Raw genomic sequence first — 23,744 nt, 5'->3', positions numbered from 1 at the left:
ACCTCCTCAAGGTTGAACATCCTCCCACCATGACGACAATGGTATGCTCCCCCCACTGCTTCTTGTCATCGCCATCACCATCATCATCACCATGTCCCGACAAGTGCATCTCTGCAAAGCACCAGGCTGACCCCCCAGTAGGACCTCCGCGTCGGCAACAAGTACAGAATCGGCCGCAAAATTGGTAGTGGCAGTTTCGGTGACATCTACCTTGGTGTGTACCAAGCCGCACCCCCCTCAGCTGAGCTGAGCTAACATGTACAGGTACCAACATCATCTCCGGCGAGGAGATTGCCATCAAGCTTGAAAGCGTCAAGGCCAAGCACCCCCAGCTTGAGTATGAGGCCCGTGTCTACAAGTCGCTTGCTGGCGGCGTAGGCATTCCTTTTGTCCGCTGGTTCGGAACCGAGTGCGACTACAATGCCATGGTCTTGGATCTGCTCGGCCCTTCGCTCGAGGATCTCTTCAACTTCTGTAACCGCAAGTTCTCTCTCAAGACGGTCCTGCTTCTTGCCGACCAGCTCATCTCCCGCATCGAGTACATCCACGCAAAGTCGTTCATTCACCGTGACATCAAGCCCGACAACTTCCTCATGGGCATTGGCAAGCGTGGCAACCAGGTCAATGTCATCGACTTTGGTCTCGCCAAGAAGTACCGCGACCCCAAGACCCACTTCCACATTCCTTACAGAGAGAACAAGAACTTGACTGGTACCGCCCGTTATGCCAGTATCAACACTCACTTGGGTGTCGGTACGTAAACCCTCTCGCCCCTACCCGCCTTGCTTCTCGTAGCTAACATTCGTAGAACAATCCCGCCGTGACGACATGGAGTCCCTTGGCTATGTCATGCTCTACTTCTGCCGTGGCTCCCTTCCCTGGCAGGGTCTTAAGGCGGCCACCAAGAAGCAGAAATATGACCGCATCATGGAGAAGAAGATGACCACTCCTACCGAAGTCCTGTGCCGTGGCTTCCCCAACGAGTTTGCCATCTACCTCAACTACACGCGCTCTCTGCGTTTTGATGACAAGCCGGACTACTCGTACCTCCGCAAGATCTTCCGCGATCTCTTTGTTCGTGAGGGCTTCCAGTACGACTACGTCTTTGACTGGACCGTCTACAAGTACCAGAAGAACGCCCAAGCCATCGCCCAAGCTGCCAACCAGGGCCAGGGCGATGAAGACGACAAGGGTCGCGGACGCCACGTCACAACCACGGCTGCTGCAAACGCCGGCACCGCTGCTGGCACCAAGCGCGGACCGGTCAACGCACGCCAGGAGGGCACCGGAATGTGAGTTCGATATATCTGATCCTCGTAAGGGACCCTCTCCTTTGCGTTTGGTGTGATAACGCTTAGCGCGGGGGATGTCAGATGCAGACCTTACTAACCTTGTTCTTTTTTTCAGGCAGCTTCGTTCAGCCAATAAGCGTGGCGGGGACCAGTATGCATCCGGTTACTGATTCTTGATGCGGCTTTCGATTCGTCATCTCAACTCTTGCGGGTCCGCCTATTTGAATTTGGCTTCGCACGCACTACGAATGGGAAATGCGGCACCGCCGTCCTGGCAATATTTTGGACGGCGTCGCTTATTGATCAGTCCATGGGATTTAGTCGGCAGGCATCTGGTACAGACCTAGAGGGAGGCACTTGATGTCTCATACTTACTATGGTCACGGTGTCCTGTCCGACTATCTCGTATCTCTGGAAGCTCGACCCACACGTTATCTCAAATTGCTACAGTACTTCAGCTCGCAGACGACATGTTTCAACGATCCTTGGCCAATTGGAGCCAATGGTTCTTGCGAAACGTCTTGCGAAGCTTTGCGTCACTGGGCAGCTCTCCGACTGATTGCGCGTGTTTTTGTTTGATTTCACCCCACATTAATTACCCCCTGCCCCCTTGTCCTTTGTATGGTTTTTTTCAGCAAATTTTCCTTGAGTTTCCCCCCTTCGGATTTGGCTGCCAGCTTGTGGGGAGGTAAAGCTTGAACAAGGGGACGAAGTTAAATTGTATCACAAGAATGTATGGGGAGTGAAGCTTGGCTGGCAGACTCGAAGGGACGCAATGGATGGGCAGGCTAGGGGTGTGGAGTGGCTGTACTTCATTGAGAAGACAGCTTCCGGTGGTGAAAGGGGAAGAAGGGAGAGACACCACTAGCTTGCTACCATTGTGCTCGGAGACGGGAAAGGGGACGGGTGGATGGATGTGTGGACGGTGCTTTCTGTTTTTGTTATTAGTTTGCGTTGCTTTACAAATGTATGGTTTCCTTATAAGCTTGTTTTGAACCGTATGCAAAATGAGTGAATGATTGATTGAGTGATGTAGTTATGTGTTGTCATGTTGATTTCTTGTTACGGCGTTATTATTATTGTTATCATTATTTTGTGCGTTGGAGCAAAGTATGATTATCAATAACTCTTATTCTTACTGCCTTTTACCCTTGTGTAGATACCATGTTTTTTTTTCTCAAAATCGAGTTCAGTTGTCTTATCTTTTTTTTCTTCACATAATCATCGTAACTTGAGTAATGATATCGTGTTCGTTGTTATTTTGATATTTTGATTTTTCCATCCTCACGGCGTTATTATTTTCTGTCGTCCATTATTATTATTATTATTATTATCATTATTATTATTCCTCGGTGGAGTTGGTGCAAAAAGTCTGATTTCGGGGGAGGGGGTTATCAGTTTTAAAAAAAAAAATTCCGGTCGTCATAACCTCTTTACCTTGTGTGTATATCGTGTGGTGTTCTTCTCGTTGAATTCTCTCGTCTAATTTTTTGTTTTGTTTTGTTTTGTTTTGATTGATGAACGAAAATCACGAGGTAAGTAGTAAGACTGATATTCCCCGGAATCAGTTGTGGGTGTTTATTTCGAAAATTAGCTATACAGACAAGGCGATAGTAGAAGTAAGTAAGTCATGATTTTAATTGTTCGTAGTTATTTGGAGTATAGCGTGTCAGATTTATTGTGTCAGAAATGAATGGCAGATCACGTAGGTAAAGTCATAAGCAAGAGTAGTGTCAAGTGAATTATGTGTGCATTGATATCAAGATTTGCGCATACAACTACTCTCTCTGTCTCTCTGACTTTCGATGCTCAGCAAAGAAAATAAAATAAATATGGATAGGCCTGCCATGTTCTCTCGTCTACAGGATAAACATGTCTTTTCTTATAGCAGATGAAAAATGAGGTCTGACGCTGATTTGATACCAACGCAATCTTTCTCTCTATCTCTCAAATCTTTTCATCATCAAACAAAAGGCCGTGGGTAAAAATTATCGTGTTTCTTGCTGCATCCATCAATAGCATGGAGATATGTTGAAGCAAATATGCGCGTTTGCTGGGTATATGTGCATTATCGTGTATCCTGACATTGTCTGCCAAGATAGTTCCAGTTCCAGTTCCAGTTCCATTGATTGGCTACTACTGCATGCATATAGTTTTGCGCCAATACTCATGTAACGGTGGCTCCGGCCCGAAAAAAGTTTGACCTGTCAGACGGGCCGGTATCATGTACATTCTCACCTTTCGCTAAAAAGCAGAGCTGAGTGGCGATCGTGTCGTGGCGGGGCGAATTCCAAACCGGACTTGTGCCATGAGTGTTTCCAAATAGAGTAATTACCAAGTGTAAGAGTTGAGCATAAAATCATCTCACATCTCATCATCGTTCACTCTCAGTGTTTGGGCTGAGGGAAGCTTCGGCCTTTGGTTGGGTTGTTGTCTCCGGTACTGAACCTTCAGATTGACATCTCTTGAGTGCAGCCAACTCTTTCTTCAGCGCATCCATCTCACTGTCCTTTTTGCTAATTAGCTCATCCCGCTCCGAAACCTCCTGCTTAAGCTGCTTGATGTACTCGATTGCACTTTCGACCTTTGCTGCCTTTGAGTTGTTGGAGTTTTGTGCGTTTGTCTCTGGGCTCTTGGCGTCGGAAACGTTGCCGAATCGTGGCGAGGGAAGAAGAGCTTGCATTTCCTGCAGAGCTGTGTTGATACGGTTTCTGCGGCCTTGCTCCGCAATCTTGTGCGAGGTACGTTTGGAAGTGAGGTTCGTTGATAGGGACGTGGGATAGACTACACCGGGGACCGTTGTGCCGTCGAGAATGTTCTGATAGTTTGACTTGGATGCAAGTAGAAGAGCATGAGTGTTGTCAGTGGTGCCTAGGCATAGTCAGATTAAAGTCTACTATCAATGTTAGCAATGCACTTACCACTGCCGCCGTCTGGTAGCAAAGGTTTTATGCTGGGCGAAATCTTAGGCATCAATGCAGGGCTGACAAGATGGGAGCTGACACTGTTTCTCTTCTTGGGGTTGCGTGATAGCTTTGCATCTCTCTTACTGCTTGTCATTGAGAAAGCTGGACTTGTGGGAGTGGACATGGCGTCAAGCATGGGGCTGGGCCGGCCTGACATGGCTGCCCCAGGCGTACTCAAGGGGTTCAGTTTGGGCGTCTTTCGCGCAGACAAGCGAGGTGTACCGCTATCATCGTCCCGAATTGCCGTGTCTGACCTTGACAAGCTCGGCCTGTCGAGAGATGCCTCCGGTAGGGTGAGATCCTCTAGCAATGGCAGTGCTTGCTCGGAACCGTTGAAATCAGGCGATGGCTGTATGCGCATGAGAGAGGCCGGGGTGGCTGGAGTGCTACTCTGGCTGCTGCGTTGAGCCATGACAGCGGGTGAAGCTGTTGAAGAGCCAGGCTTGGGCGGGGGTCGCATTTCTGAGAGCATGGGTTCAGGAGAGATGGAGTCGGTCTCTGAGCTTTCACGGGTGCGAGGCGCATCCAGACTAGCGGAAAGTGGATGTCGGGAGCGCGCATCTTGCACGAGGTCAGTGACGTCTTTTGGTAGAACAAGCGAGGACCCGTTGGATTTCCGCCTGTTGGGTTTTACAATGGGAGACTGCCGTACACGGGCGTTTCCACTGGCACGCGGTGCACTTCTTCTGTTTGCGGCTCTTGTGTTCCTTCTTCCCTGTTCTTGTGATACAATTGCAGGCTCACCCAGCATGTCCATGTCGAGATCAATGGGCGAATGACCTGTAGAGCTCTCGGAAGCAGTGTTCTGAGGTGGTTGATGTGCATGTTGTTGGCTCTGAGCAGTCAATGCGGGCGAGGTGAGAGGGCTGAAGTAGGAGCCAGCCATAGCAAAGTCTGGAATTTGGAAGCGCGTGTCATGGGGCGTGACTGCAGGCGATACAAGAGGGGTAAATGTCTGTATAGAGTCAGTGGGCGAGGCTCAAAGGTGGGGGGTTTTTTGTTTCAATTCCAAACGTACGGCATCGTCTTTGCGCATGTGGTACCTCTGGTCGAAGAGGGCTTGCTGTGATTCGACTTGCTGGAGATAGCGGTTGGGGTCGCCATGGATTTCTGTGCTGTTGGGTGTGGGGGGCACACCCTGGTGTGGACGATAGAGTTGGCTGTGAGTCTGAGGGTAGCCTTGGGCCGTGTGCTGGGGCACGCCATAGTCGAAGAAGTTGTTTGCAGGCTGCTGGGAGAGGCCATGAGGGGGGATACTGTGGGCTTTCTGGGCGGCGTTTGCGCCATTGTGATAATCTGGGGCGAGTTGTGGGGGAAACTGGTTTTGCAGGTGGTGGACGTTGAGTGAATCGGTCAGATCGGCGAGTTGGCTCCCAGTTGAGGCGGGTCCCTGACTGTTGTACCCGTCCATGTTAAAGTCGAGGTCGAGATTGTCAAAGTCGATGAACTCTGCACCGGCAAAGTTGTCCTGAGACGTGTCCATGGCGAAGTGGTCTGCAGCAGTCCAGGACTGCGCAGCCGAATTGTTCATGTCGTCGCCGTGGAAGTAGAGACCAGGGAGAAATTTGGCGGTCGCGAAGACAGGTGGGTGGGGCTGGGGCGGAATTGGGACCGGGATGATTGCGTCTTGTTCACATGTGTCGACACCCGTGGCTAGGACGGAGAGGCGTCCTCTTTTCTTTCGCAGGCACAGGCGCGGGCAGGCGCAAGCGCAGATAGTACAGGTCGCGGTCAGGAACAGGAGCAAGCTCAGGAACAGCGATGGAGAATCGGCCTACCTGTCAAAGCTGGAAAGGCTGCACGACAAGAGGCCGGGTGGACGAGGGCCCCCACGGGAATTTGATAAGAATGGGGGGCATATGCCGCCCACGCATGTTGACTTGGGACTTGGGCGCGGGTCATGACCAGCTGCTGCAGGCGGGCAGCCAGAACCTGGGTCGGCCTCCTCAGCCTATAGTTGGCTCCATGTGCCGCCAGCGAGGGCGCGGGCAGCAGAGACACAGCGCACCTGACGTCGGGCCCTGGCAGTGGATTCGAGTCCATGGACGCACACCGGTGGTGAGGGTGAAGGAAGAGGGTGTGCAGATGGGATGGCTGCCACAAATGACTCGCCCTGGCCGCCGGGAATGCAGCTGCCAGATCATGCACCGATAATTATAGATGCAAGACGGCCATGTTAATAATAATAATCTACTACTTACATCGCAGAGGGCAACCACACATGGACAAGACTGCTGCTGCTGCTGCTGCTCGCACTGCTCGTCGGCCATTGACAGAGCGCTGCTGACTGCAACGTGCGGCATTACTCGACCAATAGGCTGCCCCCCCGCTGCCATTCTCCTCCACGCCTACTGTATGGACGCTCTGTGCGCCTCTTTTCCTTCCTTCCCCCCAAAGAAAATCACGGCTTTCTACTGGCACTGTGTGCGCACCGGGATCATCACAGCACAGTTGGCTGCTGGAGCATGCACGTGTGCTTTTTGTTTTCCGCATATCCAACCATATCCAATTGTTTGTCTTTTGCATGTTGGGGCCGGGGCGCGCAGTCCCCAGGGCTTGCTGCAGCGCTGATGGTGAGCTTGAGCAAGCTGCTACTAGTCGAGCCAGGCGCGCCTTGTTAATCTCCTCGGCTATGGCCGCCCCATTGGACCTGCCGCTTTGGGCCTCTCTGGCGCGGCACACTGGCAACAATGCGGTTCGGTGGACAAACAATTGGGCAATTGCAATTGCATTTCGTTACAAACTAGACGAAACACCTGGCCAAGGGTAATTACGCGAGCGCTTTCATCTCGTGATTGAAGAAAAATAAAAAAAAGATAGCCCCCTAAGCACGCCGGCATGGCCGACTGAAAAAAAAGAAAACGGAAGAGACCGTCCGCTGCGCTGCACGCTCCAGCTAGCAGCCAGCGGCTCGCTCCGCATCAGAGTTTAATGTACACATTGGGGTGAAATGAACATGAGAGACCCGTCCGACTGTCCCGCTTCCCACGACTAACTGCGCAAACACGTTGCGTCTTTTGGGGGTATTATCGACCTTTGTCCGGAACATGGGAAAACAAAACACTGTGCCGTGGAAACCGACCCCGCAGAAACGCCGTTAATGGACATGACCATCTGCATCTCGATCGTTGTTTACATTACGGCACAGCAGCCGTTGCTCTGCTGTGGCGCGTAGGGATCGTCGCGCTTGTCGATCTGCGTACACACACATCAGTATGGCTGCGACAAAAAAGTGCAACACGAAGCGCAAGGCGCGCGTCAACTTACCGTTCCCCATCGTGATGGTACCATCCAGTCCTTGGGCTCCTTGTCCGTGAAGGCAATCAGACTGCGGCGCCTTTGTTAGCTACTGCCATGTGTGCTTGCTGAATGTCGCGACGCTTTGTCGGCCGGTGGACCTACTCTAGTGCAGCCTCGGACACGGGTATCCTGCGTCGTTCCAGGTCTTCTCGCAGGCGCTGGTTGAGCTCCGTGAGACGTCGCAGCTTGAGCTCGGCCATGCTCTGCTTCTTGGTCTTGCCGTCGCCGCCCGTCCGTATCTCGTAGGGTGCGGCGACCATCATGGTTGGCATGGCGGGCATGGCGCGCGTGCGTGGATATTAAGCTGTAAAGAGAATGGGGGATGGAGCGTCGTTTGTGTTTTGGTTGTTGTGGTGGTGGTGGCGGGTGGGTATTATGGCGATGGGTGATGGTGCGGCGTCGTCGTATACGGCGTAGACAGGAGACAGCAACAAAGGGAGGGGGTAAGGAGCGAGGACGGCCAGCCGGGTGTGAGCCTGCCGCCAGATATCAGCGCAATGTGGATGCTGGAGATGCTGCGACGGCGACTGCAACGGCGAGTGCGGTGTCGAGGGTTGACGAAGAGGGTGCAGAGATGGGCGACAGGTGAAGCACGGGATGCCAGGAGAGGTGGTTGGAAGATGGGCCGGCCATCCCCTTGATGGGCCTGTTCGTCGGGCGCTGTTCGGTTGCGGCATAGCGCCATATTAGGTTTGAGTACGGGGCTAGAGCCTGCCTGCCTGCCCTGCCCGCCCTTGCTGCTTGGCCTGCCTGGTGCATTGTCCCGCCTCGCCGACTCGGATGCCTCGCCCTCGCTTGCCCGCCTGTCTGTGTCTGCACCGCCACTAATCAAGCAGTAGTCGTCTTGCTAGCACTGCTACGGGCAATTCGGACTAGCACCGATTATCTACTCCTCCCACCAAACAACACAACAAACAACAACAACAACGGCCGCTGCATCGCGTCCGTCCCATGCACTGCACTGCGCATGGCTCGTCCGCCCGCTGCGTCCAAGGGGCTCGCTCCCCGCGTCTGTGTGATAGAGTCCCTCGCCACGCCAGGGCCGCGCGGAGCCGTTCGCTGAGCAGCGTCGCCTTGCATGTGCGGGGACGACGGCCCTGCTGAGGTGCCGGCACATCACTGGCGGGTGCTCGCTTACCTCAGCCTACCACAACCATTTTGCAAGCGGTGACTTTGCATCGCAGCCTGTGAGACCCGCACCGCCATCCCACCCTCCAACGCTCCCGGCTGCGTCGCCTGCTTGCTGAAAAGCCCATACAGCCCGTTGCCCTGGGATCTGTGACATCGACCTGCCCAGCATGGCGCCTCCACCCCACTCCAAGCCGGAGAACACTCTGTGCGCCCCGCCTCAGACTCGCTGCAGAGGCTGCCCCAGCTAATACCACGCAGTAAACGAGCCCAGGAACTCATCGGCGTCGACCAGCACCAGGCTGCCCTCCAGCTGCTCCACGAACATGTCACCTCGAAGCGCACCCGCAACAGCCCCATCACCTCGCTCGAGCCCGTCATGATCCTCTTCGTCGAGCTCTGCGTCGATCTGCGCAAGGGCAAACTCGCAAAGGACGGCCTGTACCAGTACAAGAACACGGCCCAGAACACAAACGTCGGCACAATCGAGACCGTCTTCAAGCGCTTCATTGAGCTTGCCGAGCAAAAAGTCACAGAGGCCCAGGCAAAGGCCGACGAGGTCCAGTCCTCGCTCGAGCCCTCTGACGACAAGAACGTCGACGACCTCGAGGCCACCGAGACGCCAGAGTCCATCCTTCTGTCCACCGTCTCCGGCGAGCAGTCGCGCGACCGCACCGACCGTGCCATTGTCACGCCATGGCTCAAGTTCCTGTGGGAGACATACCGCACTGTCCTCGACATCTTCAAGAACAATGCCCGTCTGGAACTCATGTACCAGTCGACTGCCCACCAGGCCTTCCAGTTCTGCTCCAAGTATGCCCGCAAGACCGAGTTCCGCCGTCTCTGCGAGCTGCTCCGCAACCATCTCCAGAATGCCGCAAAGTTCTCCTCCCAGATGCACGCCATCAACCTGTCCGACCCCGACACTCTGCAGCGCCACCTCGACACCCGCTTCCAGCAACTCAATGTGGCTGTCGAGCTTGAGCTCTGGCAAGAGGCCTTCCGCAGCGTCGAGGACATCCACACGCTCCTCAGCTTGAGCAAGCGACCAGCCAAGAACATCATGATGGCCAACTACTTTGAGAAGCTGACCCGCATCTTCCTCGTCAGCGAGAACTATCTCTTCCACGCTGCTGCATACAGCCGCTACTACAACCTCCTCCGACAGTCTGCAGCTGCTGTTGCCTCTGGACAGAGCCCCAAGAAGGACAACCCAGCCGTCACGGAAGCCGACATGACCAAGGCTGCCTCGTTTGTCTTGCTATCAGCCCTTGCCATTCCCGTCATCAGCACCTCGCGCTCCCGTGGCGCCCTTGTCGACGTTGACGAGGCCAGGAAGAACAAGAACTCCCGTCTTACCAACTTGCTCGGCATGTCACAGGCTCCTACTCGTGCTATCTTGTTCAAGGATGCTCTCAGCAAGGGTCTTCTCAAGCGCGTGCGTCCCGAGATTCGCGATCTCTACAACATCCTCGAGGTCGACTTCCACCCTCTCTCCATTTGCAAGAAGATCTCACCGATCCTGTCTCAGATCGGTGCTGACGAGGGCATGCAAAAGTATGTTGGCCCGCTCCAGCAGGTCATCCTCACCCGTCTCTTCCAGCAGTTGTCTCAAGTATACGACTCTGTCGAGATCAAGTTTGTGCTTGGCCTCGCCCAGTTCCCCGAGCCCTTCCATGTCAGTGCTGGTACCATTGAAAAGTTCATCATGAACGGCTGCAAGAAGGGCGATCTCGCTATCCGCACTGACCACGCTACCGGGGTCCTCACTTTCGATTCCGACGTCTTCTCGTCAGCAAAGGCCATGCACCCTGGTTCTGGTGCGGGATCAGCCGAGACGGAATCTCGCTCCGTGCAGCGTCTACAGAGCACCCCTGCTGAGATTGTGCGCTCTCAGCTTACCCGTCTTGCCAAGTCCCTGTTCGTGACCTGCCAATATGTCGACCCTTCGTTCAACGGAGATCGTCTGCGCGCAAAGGAGGCTGCGCTTGCCCGTGCAAAGGAAGGCGCTGAGAAGGAACACCAAGAGATTCTCAGCCGTCGCGACATCATCTCGCAGAAGAAGGAAGCTGCCCTCAAGGCCCAGCAAGCCAAGGAGAACGAAGAACAAACAAAGAGGCTCATTCGCCAGCAACAGCTCAAGGATGAGGAAGCTCGCCGCCTTGCCGAGGAGCAGAAGCAACGTGCTGAGCAGCGCATCAAGGCTGAGCAGAAGCGCATTCAACGTGAGGAAATGGAGAAGCAGATCAAGGAACTCAAGGCTACCACAAAGGTTGACATTGAGCTTCCAGAAGATCTCGATGATCTTGATTCCCAGAGGATCCGTATCCTCAAGCTGCAGGCTCTTGAGAGGGAGAAGAACCAGCTTGGCGAACAGCTCCGCATTGCCGGCAAGCGTATCGATCACTTGGAGCGCGCTTACCGTAAGGAGGAGATCAAGCACCTCAAGACTGATTACGAAAAGCAACAAGATGAGGATCTCGCAGCTTACGAGAAGGCAAAGGCCGAAGAGCTCAGGGAGGCCGAAGAAAAGCACAAGGAAGACGTTGCGCTCAAGCACCGTCTGTCAAGATTGGTATCCCCTTACCAGCAATTCGTTGCTACTGTCAAGCAGCAGCGCAAGGCCGAGTTTGAAAAGCGCCAGAAGATCGCACAGAAGGAGCTTGAAAGCAAGAAGGCCGCACGTGTCAAGGAGGTCAAGGAACGCATTGCTAGGGAGAAGAGGGAGCGCGAAGAGGCTGAACGCCGCCAGCGCGAAGAAGAGGAGCGTGAGAGGGCCGAAGCCGAGGCCAAGGCCAAGGCTGATGAGGAGAAGCGCGCACGGTTGGCCGAAGAGAAGGCGAAGAGAGATGAAGAGCGAAAGTCAGTATTACCATGTCCTTCTCACGATCACATACTAACATGTCGCAGTGCTCTTGCTGAGAAGGCTCGCCTTCAGGCACAGCGTGAGGAAGAGGCCATGGCCAAGCGAAGAGCTGCCGCTGGCGCTGGTTCTGGCCGGACCTTCTCTCGCGAGCCGGCTGCCGACGCTCCTTCTTCCAGTGGTCCACCAAAGATCCAACTTCCTGGCGGCAAGCCCAGCTGGCGTGAGCGTGAGGCCATGAAGGCCGCTGGTCAAGGACCTCCTGCTGCCAGCACATCCCCTGCACCTGCAGCAGCAGCTTCTCCCGCCCCCGAGGCGGAAGCGCCCAAGAGGGGTGGATATGTCCCACCGGCGCTGCGTCAAGGTGGTGCTCCAGGTGGCGGATGGCGCGAGCGTGAGGCAAGCGGTAGCGGTAGTGGTAGTGGCAATGCCGGTGGTAGTGGCAATGCCAGTGGTAGCGGCCGATTTGAAGCTTCTCGCGGCGGAGACCGATGGGGAGACAGGAAGGCCTCTCCTGCCACCACTGGTGGTTACGTCCCCCCTGGCGCTCGCCGTGATGCGCCAGCCCGTGAGGGCGAAGGTGAGCGTGAGTCGAGGCCTGCTGCTCAGGCTCCAGCCGCATCCACTGGTAAGTACGTACCTCGTCACTTGAGGGATCGCCAGTAGAGGAGGATGGGAAAAAGCTAGGCGTTCGTTTTGTTTCTACGCTCGTTATGATTGACGACTGGTCAAAAGCGGGTACAGGACGGATATCATGGCATGGACCGGGAGTTTGTGCTTCTTAGAGTGAGCGGTCACGAACATGCGCCCACAGTATGTAGTTTTGTTTTGTCTGGTTCTTCAATGCATTTGCACTGTTTCTTCAAGACTTTGCACCTTTGTCCTTGATCAGTCTGCTCAGTGTTATCGTCATTGGACCTCGCTGACATGGCCGGGGTTCATGCTAGGCATGTTGTGACAAGGGATGGCGATTAGAGATCGGATGATGTCACATCATGTTGCCAGTGTATTATTACATTTCACTTTTTTTGGAGTGCTCTTCTAGACTGCTGTATTACGAAATCCGAAGTCAAGCAAAGATTGTTTCACCGTTTATTATTTTTCCTATGGCAAAATTGCGTCAATGAGTGATGAACCTACATAGCAATGGTTTATGGTAATGGTTTGCTACTATATAAGATTATATGTACAAACAAGAACAACTGACATGCCTATAGCAAGTTCCGCAACAACAAGTAGAGTGAATATGAACTCGATAGGTCTATTCAAGCCACCGGAGCTGACTTGGATTGCATCACCCACTATGTGGCAGGTTTGGCTGATGTTCATGCAGGGCGGTTGCATGCACGTGCATTGCCAACAGCTCGCCAGACCAAGAGCAACCAGTGCGCCGGGCCATTAGTTCGCGATAGCCCCGCCATCGATCTCCAGCTCTTGCGCAACCAACCTTCGTCCTAATTCCACATTCACATCCACATCTACGCCCAAAATGCAGTCGCTACCCGACGCGCGATCGCAGAGCTTTGAGGAGCTATACGGCCCTCCCGAAAACTTCCTGGAGATTGAGGTAGGCTGATCTGGAGCTTCCATACCCTTGTGTGATTGCAGCCTCGCTCACATTTGTCGCGTGCACAGGTTAGGAATCCCATGACGCACGGTAAGTCTAGGCGCGTAGATATTGTAAGAGTGTGCATGCTGACAGAACTTTAGGAGTCGGCCGTGGCATGTACACAACCTACGAAATTGTAATGCGCACCAACATTCCCGCCTTCAAGCTCAAGTCGTCGACAGTCCGCCGCCGATACAGCGAATTTGAAGCCTTCCGTGATATTCTTGAGCGAGAGTCGGCGCGCGTCACCATACCACCTCTGCCGGGCAAGGTCCTTACCAACCGCTTCTCGGACGACGTGATTGAGCACCGGCGGGAGGGACTCCAACGGTTTCTGCAAATAGTAGTTGGCCACCCACTATTGCAGACTGGCAGCAAGGTGCTTGCGGCATTTGTGCAGGGTGAGTTCAATAGCACATGTGTGATAAGAGCGACGACTGACACCTGGCAGACCCAAACTGGGACAGACATGCGTGGTAGACGTGTCTGAGCAGGTCTTGCCGGCCAGTAATCATCGACGAATACCATGTTTTGCTACAGACAAATTCAAACGGGCAATCTGAAGCAATAATGGATAATGTCCTCATTTTGGTTTGCCGCATTTTCTGCGTTACGGAGCGACGAGGCGTTTGGGAAACTGTTTCTTACTCGATTTAAAGCAATGGGAGAATATGACGAGTAATCCGAGAATGCGCCAGACTCCTTTGCTGTCTTTGCGCAGATGATACTTCCTAGCTTGTGTAGCTCGTATCGACTTCAAGTAGCCCTAATACATGCTCTATGCGCACTTGCCCATCACCCCATGAGCCCCCCCACGTCTGTGGGCGCGGAGAGAGCCGGCCAGAACCAATTGCAAAGGAAACTGACAGCAGCCGTCAATTTCTCCGCGCAGCGCTAGCGATGCAATGAGAAAGGCGCGGGATTTAGTCATAGCAAAGTTTTTGGCGCAAACTACCTTGGTCTTGCATGTTCCTAACCCCGTCGCTCTGCATCTTCAATCTATCCATCTTTGACTTTGATCGCCGTTTCGCATAGTGACCGTTTTCCGTCATGGGTATGCCATCGCAGCCGGCGTCCAACGCCATCATCTACCTTACTCTAGGCGCCTTTTTGTGAGTGCAGGAAATGGCCCTTGTGGGTTGCGAATCATACTAATTTCACAAACCAGGGTCCTGGGATGCTTCGTCGCATGGCGGTTGCGACACCAGTCTAAGACTGAGTGGCTGTCTAGCAATCGCACACAAAAGGGTCAGCGCATGCGACTTCCCCAACTTTGCGCAACCGCGCAAAGCAGCCTCCGCTACTTTCACTTGCAACAAACCAGCTAACCGCCGTGCAGGCATTCCGCTCGCTTTCAATTTCATCGCATCGGGTGAGTGCACTCGTGCACCTGTGCTTTGCACATGAAGAGCAGCGGCAGTATCGATAATCCACCATCATGACGGCTCTCCAATGACAGTATGATGACGTCGTTGGAGCATGTGTGTTTTCGCACGAGAAAACTTGAAATCCTCCAGGTTCGTATTGAGATCTCTCACGGAAGCCTGATCTCATGACTGCTGTGCCCAAGAGCCCACTACTCGTTGCGCAGTTGGTATGAGGTCAGTCTTTTGTGCGGCTACACTACGGGCGCGGAACCGAGGCTGGGGTTGTTGCATCAAAGATCTTCTTATCTAGGATGTGTTGACTCCAACCAAGGGAAAGCTGAGAAGTACCGTAAGAACTCGATCAAGATAATACTTGCGTGAGGAACGTGCTGCCGCTACTCCCCCTACACAATACCCCCCCTTTTGGCTGATGCATAAAGCTGACCTAGGCTTCCCTAACTTACAGCTCTCGGATCGGGTATCTTGTTCACGTACCCTCAAATTGCCACAATCGCTGGTGTGCAGGGGCTACTGGTATATGCGCTGTCTTCATCTCTGCCGCTTCTAGTCTTTGGCGCGCTAGGCCCCATTATCAGGCGCAAATGTCCAGAAGGCTTTGTCCTGACCGAATGGACCAGACAACGGTATGGAGCTGTTGCCGGCATATTTCTCAGTCTTTGCACCCTCATCACCATGTTTCTATACATGGTTGCTGAACTTTCGGCACTCCAGCAGATTGTCACTCTCCTGACTGGACTGAATGGGCTTCCAGTGGTCATTGTTGAGTGTGCCATTACTACCATCTATACCTGTAAGATCACCGTAGTATTGAGATGAGAGGGGAGGCTGACCCATAATACAGCACTTGGTGGCTTCAAAGTCTCTTTCGTCACCGACAACATCCAGGGCGCCATGGTCATTGGCCTCATCATCCTGGGAGTGATTGCTGTTGGTGTAGAAACCGACATTGACCGCTCGTTGATTGATCAGTCCGGCTACCTCAAGCCCAGCTTGTTGGGATGGCAACTCATTTACATCCTCCCCGTCGCTATCCTTACCAATGACTTTTTCCTCTCTGGATTCTGGATGCGCACATTTGCCTCTCGTACAGACAAGGACCTGTGGATTGGAGTCTCGCTTGCCAGCATGGGCATCCTTATCATTCTCACGCTGCTCGGTGTCGGTGGTATGCTTGCCGCCTGGTCTGGTGCCTACACAATTGGCGACTCAGCCAATGGCTCCCTTGCTTTCTTCCTTCTCCTCGAAAAACTACCCGCTTGGGTTGTAGGTGTGGTCCTCGTCATGACTGTCTCGCTATCTACCGCTGCGTTTGATTCTTTCCAGTCCGCTATGATTAGCACAGGAAGCAACGACTTCTTCCGCAACAAGCTCAACATCTGGGTCATCCGCGGTATGGTTGTAGCGCTCATTTTTCCTGTCGTTGTTGTTGCACTACGCAGCCCGGATATCCTGCAGATCTTCCTGATCAGTGATTTGGTCAGTGCAGCTGTTGTTCCTTGCCTGGTCATTGGTCTGAGTGAGAGATTCTACTGGTATCGTGGATTCGACTTCGTGGTTGGCGGACTTGGCGGTATCTTTACAATCTTCTTGTTTGGACTTGTGTACTATGACGGCGATGCCACGCTCGCTAGTAAACTGCTCTTGCTTGAAGGCGGATTGTATGCGAATGACTGGAGCGCATTTGGTAAGTTGATGCTTGTTCCTTTGAAAACATGATTGTTTGCTAACCAACTCACAGGTGCTTTCGTAGCTGCGCCGGTTGGTGGCCTTCTCTGGGCTTTTGGCGCTTGTGCCCTTCGCATCGGCTTCCTTTGGGCAAAGGCCAGGGTTCAGGGCCGTCGCTTTGATGCCTTTGACCGACCTATTCCCCGGTCTTTCGACCGACCTGGTGCGTTCGATAACCACGATTCTGATGCTGTGCTGGACGATAGCACTGTCCAGGCCGGCCACAAGGGAACTTTCTTTTAAAGCCAGGGAAGCAAGTATTGCAAGCGAAAGCGTCAGAGTTTCGTTGAAGGGAAGGTCAGGTGGGAAGCAAGAAGTTGGGGGGGATTGAGGTGTCGAATTGTCAAGCGAAATCGACAAGGAAAGGGGCGAGTAGGAATACATGGAACAAATTAAAAAAAAACATACCACTCTTTTATATGAAATATTCTTCAAATCTTGCCCTTTTCTCAGCAAATTCATGCAAACCCCATCTTCATTCAGTTCGGATTTGTAGAATGCTGAACTTAAGGCGCGCCATGTCCCCCCGTCAGATATGAGGGACGCGATGCGCATAATGGCATTCTTAATACCGAGAACCAAGCTTTCAGATGACTATCTACATACACACTATCATCATCTTCACATTGTACCTATCTGACACTATTCATTCCTCTTGGTATTTCTGTACAGGGATATACTAGAGGTCATGATGGAAAGATTGCCGTTTCGTGATTTTAAGAGGCAAGGAGTCAGATATGCGAAGTAAAATATACATGCTGAAAGACTTGTAAACTCATCGAAGAATGCTTATCGAATGGAACAATGGCTTTGCGCGATGACGTTGGTGAGTTTTCGGTGGAGATGGGGGGGTGGGGAATGGCGCTCTTGACGAGTGACGAGCTGGGGCGTCTTGAGCAGCATGGTGCAGGGGCGGTGTGGGCTACTAGAATGGTTGAATTACTTGCGGATATAGGAGGGTACGTAGGCGAGAATGGGTTGGATAGTTAACTCCATGAAGGATATACATTCAGCACAATACTATCCACACCTCTAGCCTCTGATATTTTCACCCTCGCCTCGGAAACTTGGCTGCTGTACGAAAAATAAAACAGCAACAAAAATAACGGTATGGGATATTTACTAAAGGCTTCGAGACTAGGGGGTGGGGAGGTAAAAGAGTGCGATTGGACTACAGATTATTGAAATGGTACATAAGAAATTAAAGAGAATTGGATGATTACAAGCTCAAGTTGCCCACTCGGCGAGCAATGCTAGAACCTTTCATCTGATCAACTCGTACTACCCTCTAGATGCCCATGTCATCTCTCCTTAGTCTACCTTGGCAATGACAGTGTCACCTTGAGGAATAGTCTCACTCTCCAATCTCGCTCTCGAGAGCCAGCGAACATTCGGGACCCCGCGCTTCGTGCGAGCAGGGACAATCTCGCTAGGAGCTACACCTCGGGCGGTGACGTTGCTCGGGGGAGCCACGGTATCAGCAGGTACGGTTGCATTCAACAGTTCGGCTAAAGCGAAAACAAATCCGTTAGCACTGATATCGCGTGAGAGCTACAAGGGATAGGGGATGGGATGGAGACTTACCAGAAGGAGTCCAGGTAGTGTTCAAGTTGTCACCTTCGAACATCAACGAGCTCGTAGGTCCGCACTGAGGAGGATCAATGAACACACCCGTCTGAGGGAAGGGATCCAAAGGACCCCACAAGTTGCCGTTCTCGTCAACACCAATGCCGTTAGTCAACCATGGCATCTGGCTAAAGTCATTGGCTGGTGGCGCAGTTCCGGGGACGACCTGCTCGCCGTGGACCCAGACGTTGATAGGCTGAACATAAGTGCCAGCCAGAAGACCGTTCTTGGTCGTGCGTGTCTTGGGCACACCGTTGATTTCCGCGACAACCCGGTATTCGCGTGCGTAGCCACCGAGAATGTCAGATCGGTATTCGAATTTGTTTTGCTCGTTGCGGCCACCGCGGAGACCCATGGTTGCGATGATGCGGTCTGTGACTTTGCCGGTGCAAGGGTCAGTGTCCATTGCGTAGAGGGCGACGGTGGTTCGTGGGTTGGATGCGAATCCGACGAACTAGACTCGCTTGTTAGCGCAGGAATCATCCATGTGTGAAGGATATCGGGAACTTACGCGAGACTCTGCGAGCTCGGTGTTGGGGCTGATGTTGTCGATGCCGAGGAGACCGAGTTCCATGCGTAGGTAGACAAGATCGCCCAGTGTGGTGATCATGACATTCTGGGCGACGATGCTGTAGGCAATGACTTCGTTACCACGGCGGATGCCTGAGAAAGTGACAAAGTCGCCGACGAGGAAGGGTGCCATGGAAAGTGGGTCTGGGACGGAACTGTAAACTGATAAGCATGCATTCAACAGTGTGCCACGAGACGCTTGTGCATCGGACTTACAATGTACCGGAGCCCTGGAAGGGGCGGTTGGTAGATGGGCAAAGCGGGTCAGATGTGCTTCTTGGGATACACATGGGAAAGCCAGAGAAAGAAGAGATGCTCGGGTTTTCATCATCAGCGGTAAAGAAAGGTGCTTGGGTGTATCCGACGGAGAAGACGGCATTGGGATCACTGATGCGAACAGTGGGACCCGAGACAATCTTCATGGTTCCCTCAGCAAAGTTCAAAGACTCAATGAATCCACTGCTGAGTCCCTCAAAGAACTCGTAGGCAATGACTTGGGCTGCAATCGGCTTGCCGTTGATGAAGTTTCCAATAACCTGTTCTTGAGATTAGCTATGGGAGATATGAGTTTCAGATTCAAGGGTAGCATACGTTGATCTCATAGCCCAACATGGACTGTTTGTCGGCTGTGAAGTCCTTCCAAGGTACCCATGCTGCAGGGAACTGGACTTGAAGGTTCTTGGGTACTTGAATGTTGAAGCCATTCACAGTGATAGTTCCTCCTGAATTGTAGGTGTCATCGGTGGCAGTTGCATCTTCGAAGCCTCCCTGAACGAACAGTGGAGCGTCTTGTGCAAAGACGTTGCGGATGAACAGAAGAAGAGGGACGTAGAGAAACAACGTGAAGAAAAGATTGTTGGGCGCCATTGCAAAGTCTGCTGTGGAACTTTAAAGCCTTGAATTTGCTGATAATAGTTTCAATACTGGTCATTTCATGTCCTTTTTATATTCCATCTCTCATCCCAACAGTTGCCCAAATCCACACTTGAACATATGATTCCTTCACAGAAAGGAGTCGAGTACATGCCAAGCAGTGCTCAGTATTGTCTCAACACCACCTCGTGGAGTCGTTGCCCAGAAGCTATACTCAATTCTGCTACTCACCGAGATTTTTTCCTTTTTTCAATAGTATGGGCTTGTCACTGCAGGAACCCGGCCGCCGTGTATGCGAGTATAATCTTTTACAGAGAATTCACGTGACGGATCCACCAGGTCTTCACCGGACACCCCTAATTGCAATGAATCCTTGCATATAGCTGAATGGCGCCCAGAATAGCTATTCTTGGGGGCAGTATAGTAGTCAGCGGACGGTCTGTGGTCCGTCCTGCCAAGGTTGAGCCAAGCCAGCGGGCCACGAGGCTCGAATGCAAAGTCTATGTCGGTGGCGGTTCCGCAGGCCAATATACCGAGGCCCTGATGACAATCGAGAAAGTACCCCGAGACATTGACGGCATGAGGCTGCATGTGTATTAGTGTACGGTAGTCTCAGACCACGGCCATGTGCGCGGTGCCGATCTTGCTCGATATAGTAGTAACGGTAGTCGACCATGCATTTAGCGAAGAAGAACCGTTCCAACGTACGTAGGCGATTAAAACGGCTGCTAAGATGGTGGTAGTACGTAAGCATGAGCTTCCAAGAGTGCTATATTTACTATTAGCACAGACAGCACGGCTCTCCTGTAGCAAATGAAGGCAAGTTGATACGTCAAGTGAGTCAGGGAATAATGCGTGGGGGTGCCGTTCGCTTGTCATCCAGAAGGTTCCCGCCGGGCTCGGTCCGCACACATGGTTGTTCATGCATGTGCGGAGCCTCCGCGTTTCTCTCCGCGTTTTAGCACGCCAAGGAATCCTGAGGGCTTAAGCCGTACACAAGGCCTAACAAGACTTCGGACTACTAGGAGCGGGCACGTGGGCTAGATTTCAGCGTGGCTTTTGGTTAGTGATTCGAGGTAGGCTATGTAAAGTAAGTCCGACAAGTAGGCGGAGCGGCACGATGCCATCTTTGGCCTCCCGCCCCGGCTGTGTGTCTTCGATTGGATGTCTGGACTTGACAGTCACTAGCATTGGGGTAAAATTCTGTGGGACAGCGTACTTGGCAGGAGTATTGAAACACGGGCCATCGGATCCTGCTAGCAAATCCTAACTTTTGCTTTAGCTACAGTAAAAGTAGGTGCACTCCAGACTCAGGGCTCCACAGAGTCCGGGGTACGATACAGCTCATTCAGTGTCAACCCTGTCTATGACAAGCCCGCAGAAGTCCCTAAACTACGTTATGCCTACATGTGTCATTTCAAGTATCCTGACTAAGTCTGTCATGCTTGGAGGTTATAGGCACAGGGAACATGCTTGTCCAATTATATCTCACCGGATGAGCGATTTCTACTTCCGCGTAGTGTGTAAGTAGGTGGAAGATCCCCCTTACAGACACCTGCATACAGTGCTAAACCGCATGACGATCTTGAACTACTTTCATTTCCTTTCAGTGGCCCATGAACGATCGAGATGGCGGTAGGCCGATCGAGGTAAGAAACAGGCCAGATAGTGGAGACCTCAGGCGACAATTGATCATGTAGTGGATACCTTAAGCGACAAGAAATAAGTTTGTAAACGCTTAGCAAGACAAGTCTACCCTCCCTCCTAGACGAGAATATACCGCAATCATACGGTGGAAGTATTGGCAAGGCCATGTGCACAGTAGCCAAGACACAGTGAACAACCAGATCAGGGTCCTCGAGCGCCAAAGACTTCGTCCGTGTGGCCAAAGGCACCACGTTTCAATGAAACATGGCGTCTTGGGAGTTCAAGAAAGGATGTTCTTCCGTCTTGGATTGCAGCTGAACTATTCCTATCCCCTGTATAGTTCACGCCCCCAACGGCGCCTCCAAGAAATAATCGCCGGTCAAGCAAGTCAGCAGAGAGCTTGTCACGATTCATACCAAAGATAACGACATACCTCGTCTGATGAACGACGAGTTCAGGGGATGGAGAAGTGGGATGAGGTGTGCAGTGGGAGGAAAGGAACTAACCAGACAGAACACCATGGCTCGCCACTGATGTGTATAAAGAGTAGAGGTTTCCAGTCGAGAAGTATCCTCACCACTCATCCTTTGAGCATCCGCTTCTCAACACCTTCATTGTTCAAGATGGTCTCCAAGTACTTCCTCTCAGCTCTTCAGCTCGCTTCGCTTGTCAAAGGCATCTACGGCCAAGTCGAAGTTCTTGCTGAGCGACCCGCCAAATATGTCGATGACACTCCTGAAGCAGAGAAAGTGGCACTGGCATCTATTGTCGAAGATGATCCAGCCGATGTAGTTACTCTCATGGCGAAGGACTGGGAAAGCCCAGAGTATCCTCTCATCTTTGGCAAGGCACTGCCCATCCCCCCAGCCAAGCAGCCAAAGTAGTAAGTTCTCCCACCCCGCCACCACACCCTCAGTGCTCTGGCAAAATACTGATTCGACATAGTAAATTCACAAACCCTGTTACTGGCAAGGAGATTTGGTACTACGAGATTGTCATCAAGCCCTTCACTCAGCAGGTCTACCCCAGTCTGCGTCCTGCTCGTCTCGTGGGCTACGATGGCATCTCGCCTGGTCCCACCATCATCGTGCCCAGGGGAACAGAGTCCGTGGTGCGCTTCGTCAATCAAGGTGACCGCGAGAGCTCCATCCATCTTCATGGCTCGCCTTCCCGTGCTCCATTTGACGGATGGGCTGAAGATCTGATTCAGCAAGGCCAATACAAAGGTACGTACAACACTGGACCGTCATTCCCCTTGACAATCCCCTCTCATACTAACAAACTCTCCTCTAGATTACTACTACCCCAACAACCAAGCCGCAAGATTCCTTTGGTACCACGACCACGCCATGCACTTTGTAAGTTCCCCCCCTCCTCGCCACCACCCCCCCTTTTATCCCCTCAACAAAAATACTAATCCCACCAGACGGCAGAAAACGCCTACTTCGGACAAGCCGGCGCATACCTAATCACGGACCCGGCCGAAGACGCTCTCGGCCTACCCTCAGGCTACGGCACATACGACATCCCCCTCGTGCTGAGCTCAAAATACTACAACGCCGATGGCACCCTACAGTCGAGCCTCGGGGAGGACAACAGCCTCTGGGGCGACATCATCCACGTCAACGGCCAGCCCTGGCCTTTCCTGTCCGTCGAGCCGCGCAAGTACCGACTCCGCTTCCTCAACGCAGCCGTGTCACGCAATTTCGCACTGTACTTTGTAAAAGCTGATGCGACTGCTACGCGGCTTCCGTTTCAAGTCATCGCGTCGGACGCGGGATTGCTTACGCACCCCGTTCAGACATCCGATATGTACGTTGCGGCGGCGGAGCGCTACGAGATTGTATTTGACTTTGCGCCTTTTGCGGGCCAAGCGATTGACCTGAAGAACTTTGCCAAGGCAAACGGTGTCGGTACTGATGATGACTATGCCAACACGGATAAGGTGATGCGGTTCCGTGTTAGCAGCACTGCCGTGGTTGATAACTCGGTGGTGCCCGCGCAGCTGTCCACAATCCAGTTCCCGGCTGACAAGACGACCATCGATCACCACTTCCGCTTCCACCGTACCAACAGCGAGTGGCGTATCAATGGCATCGGGTTTGCTGATGTGCAGAATCGTATCCTGGCAAAGGTTCCTCGCGGCACGGTTGAGCTTTGGGAGTTGGAGAACTCGTCGGGTGGATGGTCGCATCCTATCCACGTGCACTTGGTTGACTTCAGGGTTGTTGCCCGGTACGGTTCTGAGAGCACGCGCAGTGTCATGCCGTATGAGGAGGCGGGACTCAAGGATGTGGTCTGGCTCGGTCGTCACGAGACGGTGCTTGTGGAGGCGCATTATGCTCCTTGGGACGGCGTCTACATGTTCCACTGCCACAACCTCATCCACGAAGACCAGGACATGATGGCTGCATTCGATGTCACCAAGCTACAGAACTTTGGGTACAACGAGACAACTGACTTCCATGATCCTGAGGATGCACGCTGGTCTGCTAGGCCGTTCAACGTTGCTGATCTCAATGGACGATCGGGCCTCTTTTCGGAAGCATCTATCAAGGCTAGAGTCGATGAACTTGCTCTTGAGCAACCCTACAGCGAACTGGATAAGGTAACGGCTTCCCTTGAAGAGTACTACAAGAAGAACCAGAAGAGACATGAAGAGTGCAAGGACAGGCCTGCTGGTCCCATCCCCCGGTACCGCAGGTTCCAGGTCTAATTGAGATTGACTTGAGATGGTTAGTCCAATATTTCATCTCG

At 52.8% G+C, this 23,744-nt stretch overlaps 8 protein-coding genes across 8 annotated transcripts; 5 read left to right on the top strand and 3 right to left on the bottom strand.

Moving 5' to 3' along the window:
- Nucleotides 1-29: 29 nt before the first annotated feature.
- COCVIDRAFT_33910 (hypothetical protein) lies at nt 30-1,296 on the top strand (the record flags this gene model as incomplete). Its single annotated transcript, XM_014705717.1, has 4 exons — nt 30-41; nt 142-214; nt 265-753; nt 809-1,296. The coding sequence occupies 4 exons, from the start codon at nt 30-32 to the stop codon at nt 1,294-1,296; spliced, it is 1,062 nt and encodes a 353-aa protein (XP_014561203.1).
- Nucleotides 1,297-3,666: 2,370 nt separating this feature from the next.
- COCVIDRAFT_87499 (hypothetical protein) lies at nt 3,667-5,789 on the bottom strand (the record flags this gene model as incomplete). The annotated part of the gene is made up of 3 exons (XM_014705716.1): nt 3,667-4,163; nt 4,214-5,213; nt 5,277-5,789. 3 exons carry the CDS (start codon nt 5,787-5,789, stop codon nt 3,667-3,669), a joined length of 2,010 nt encoding a protein of 669 aa, XP_014561202.1.
- Nucleotides 5,790-7,390: 1,601 nt separating this feature from the next.
- COCVIDRAFT_87339 (hypothetical protein) lies at nt 7,391-7,830 on the bottom strand (the record flags this gene model as incomplete). Its single annotated transcript, XM_014705715.1, has 3 exons — nt 7,391-7,453; nt 7,526-7,586; nt 7,661-7,830. 3 exons carry the CDS (start codon nt 7,828-7,830, stop codon nt 7,391-7,393), a joined length of 294 nt encoding a protein of 97 aa, XP_014561201.1.
- Nucleotides 7,831-8,856: 1,026 nt separating this feature from the next.
- Nucleotides 8,857-12,788, top strand: COCVIDRAFT_22849 (hypothetical protein; the record flags this gene model as incomplete). Its single annotated transcript, XM_014705606.1, has 4 exons — nt 8,857-8,894; nt 8,948-11,548; nt 11,597-12,181; nt 12,767-12,788. The coding sequence occupies 4 exons, from the start codon at nt 8,857-8,859 to the stop codon at nt 12,786-12,788; spliced, it is 3,246 nt and encodes a 1,081-aa protein (XP_014561092.1).
- Nucleotides 12,789-13,038: 250 nt separating this feature from the next.
- On the top strand, nt 13,039-13,638 carry COCVIDRAFT_33906 (hypothetical protein; the record flags this gene model as incomplete). Its single annotated transcript, XM_014705714.1, has 4 exons — nt 13,039-13,116; nt 13,185-13,206; nt 13,260-13,559; nt 13,610-13,638. 4 exons carry the CDS (start codon nt 13,039-13,041, stop codon nt 13,636-13,638), a joined length of 429 nt encoding a protein of 142 aa, XP_014561200.1.
- A 570-nt stretch (nt 13,639-14,208) lies between these two features.
- On the top strand, nt 14,209-16,514 carry COCVIDRAFT_87515 (hypothetical protein; the record flags this gene model as incomplete). Its single annotated transcript, XM_014705713.1, has 6 exons — nt 14,209-14,270; nt 14,327-14,406; nt 14,498-14,530; nt 14,992-15,336; nt 15,388-16,230; nt 16,285-16,514. 6 exons carry the CDS (start codon nt 14,209-14,211, stop codon nt 16,512-16,514), a joined length of 1,593 nt encoding a protein of 530 aa, XP_014561199.1.
- A 1,285-nt stretch (nt 16,515-17,799) lies between these two features.
- On the bottom strand, nt 17,800-19,334 carry COCVIDRAFT_87580 (hypothetical protein; the record flags this gene model as incomplete). The annotated part of the gene is made up of 4 exons (XM_014705712.1): nt 17,800-18,351; nt 18,409-18,622; nt 18,684-19,003; nt 19,059-19,334. 4 exons carry the CDS (start codon nt 19,332-19,334, stop codon nt 17,800-17,802), a joined length of 1,362 nt encoding a protein of 453 aa, XP_014561198.1.
- A 2,276-nt stretch (nt 19,335-21,610) lies between these two features.
- On the top strand, nt 21,611-23,703 carry COCVIDRAFT_87379 (hypothetical protein; the record flags this gene model as incomplete). Its single annotated transcript, XM_014705711.1, has 4 exons — nt 21,611-21,778; nt 22,006-22,213; nt 22,281-22,345; nt 22,414-23,703. The coding sequence occupies 4 exons, from the start codon at nt 21,611-21,613 to the stop codon at nt 23,701-23,703; spliced, it is 1,731 nt and encodes a 576-aa protein (XP_014561197.1).
- Nucleotides 23,704-23,744: the final 41 nt, after the last annotated feature.

This window comes from Bipolaris victoriae, assembly GCF_000527765.1.
Source record: "Bipolaris victoriae FI3 unplaced genomic scaffold scaffold_7, whole genome shotgun sequence".
NCBI classification, from domain to species: Eukaryota; Fungi; Ascomycota; class Dothideomycetes; order Pleosporales; family Pleosporaceae; genus Bipolaris; species Bipolaris victoriae.
Note: the sequence above shows the minus strand (reverse complement) of the source record. Positions and strands in the feature narration are given on the sequence as shown.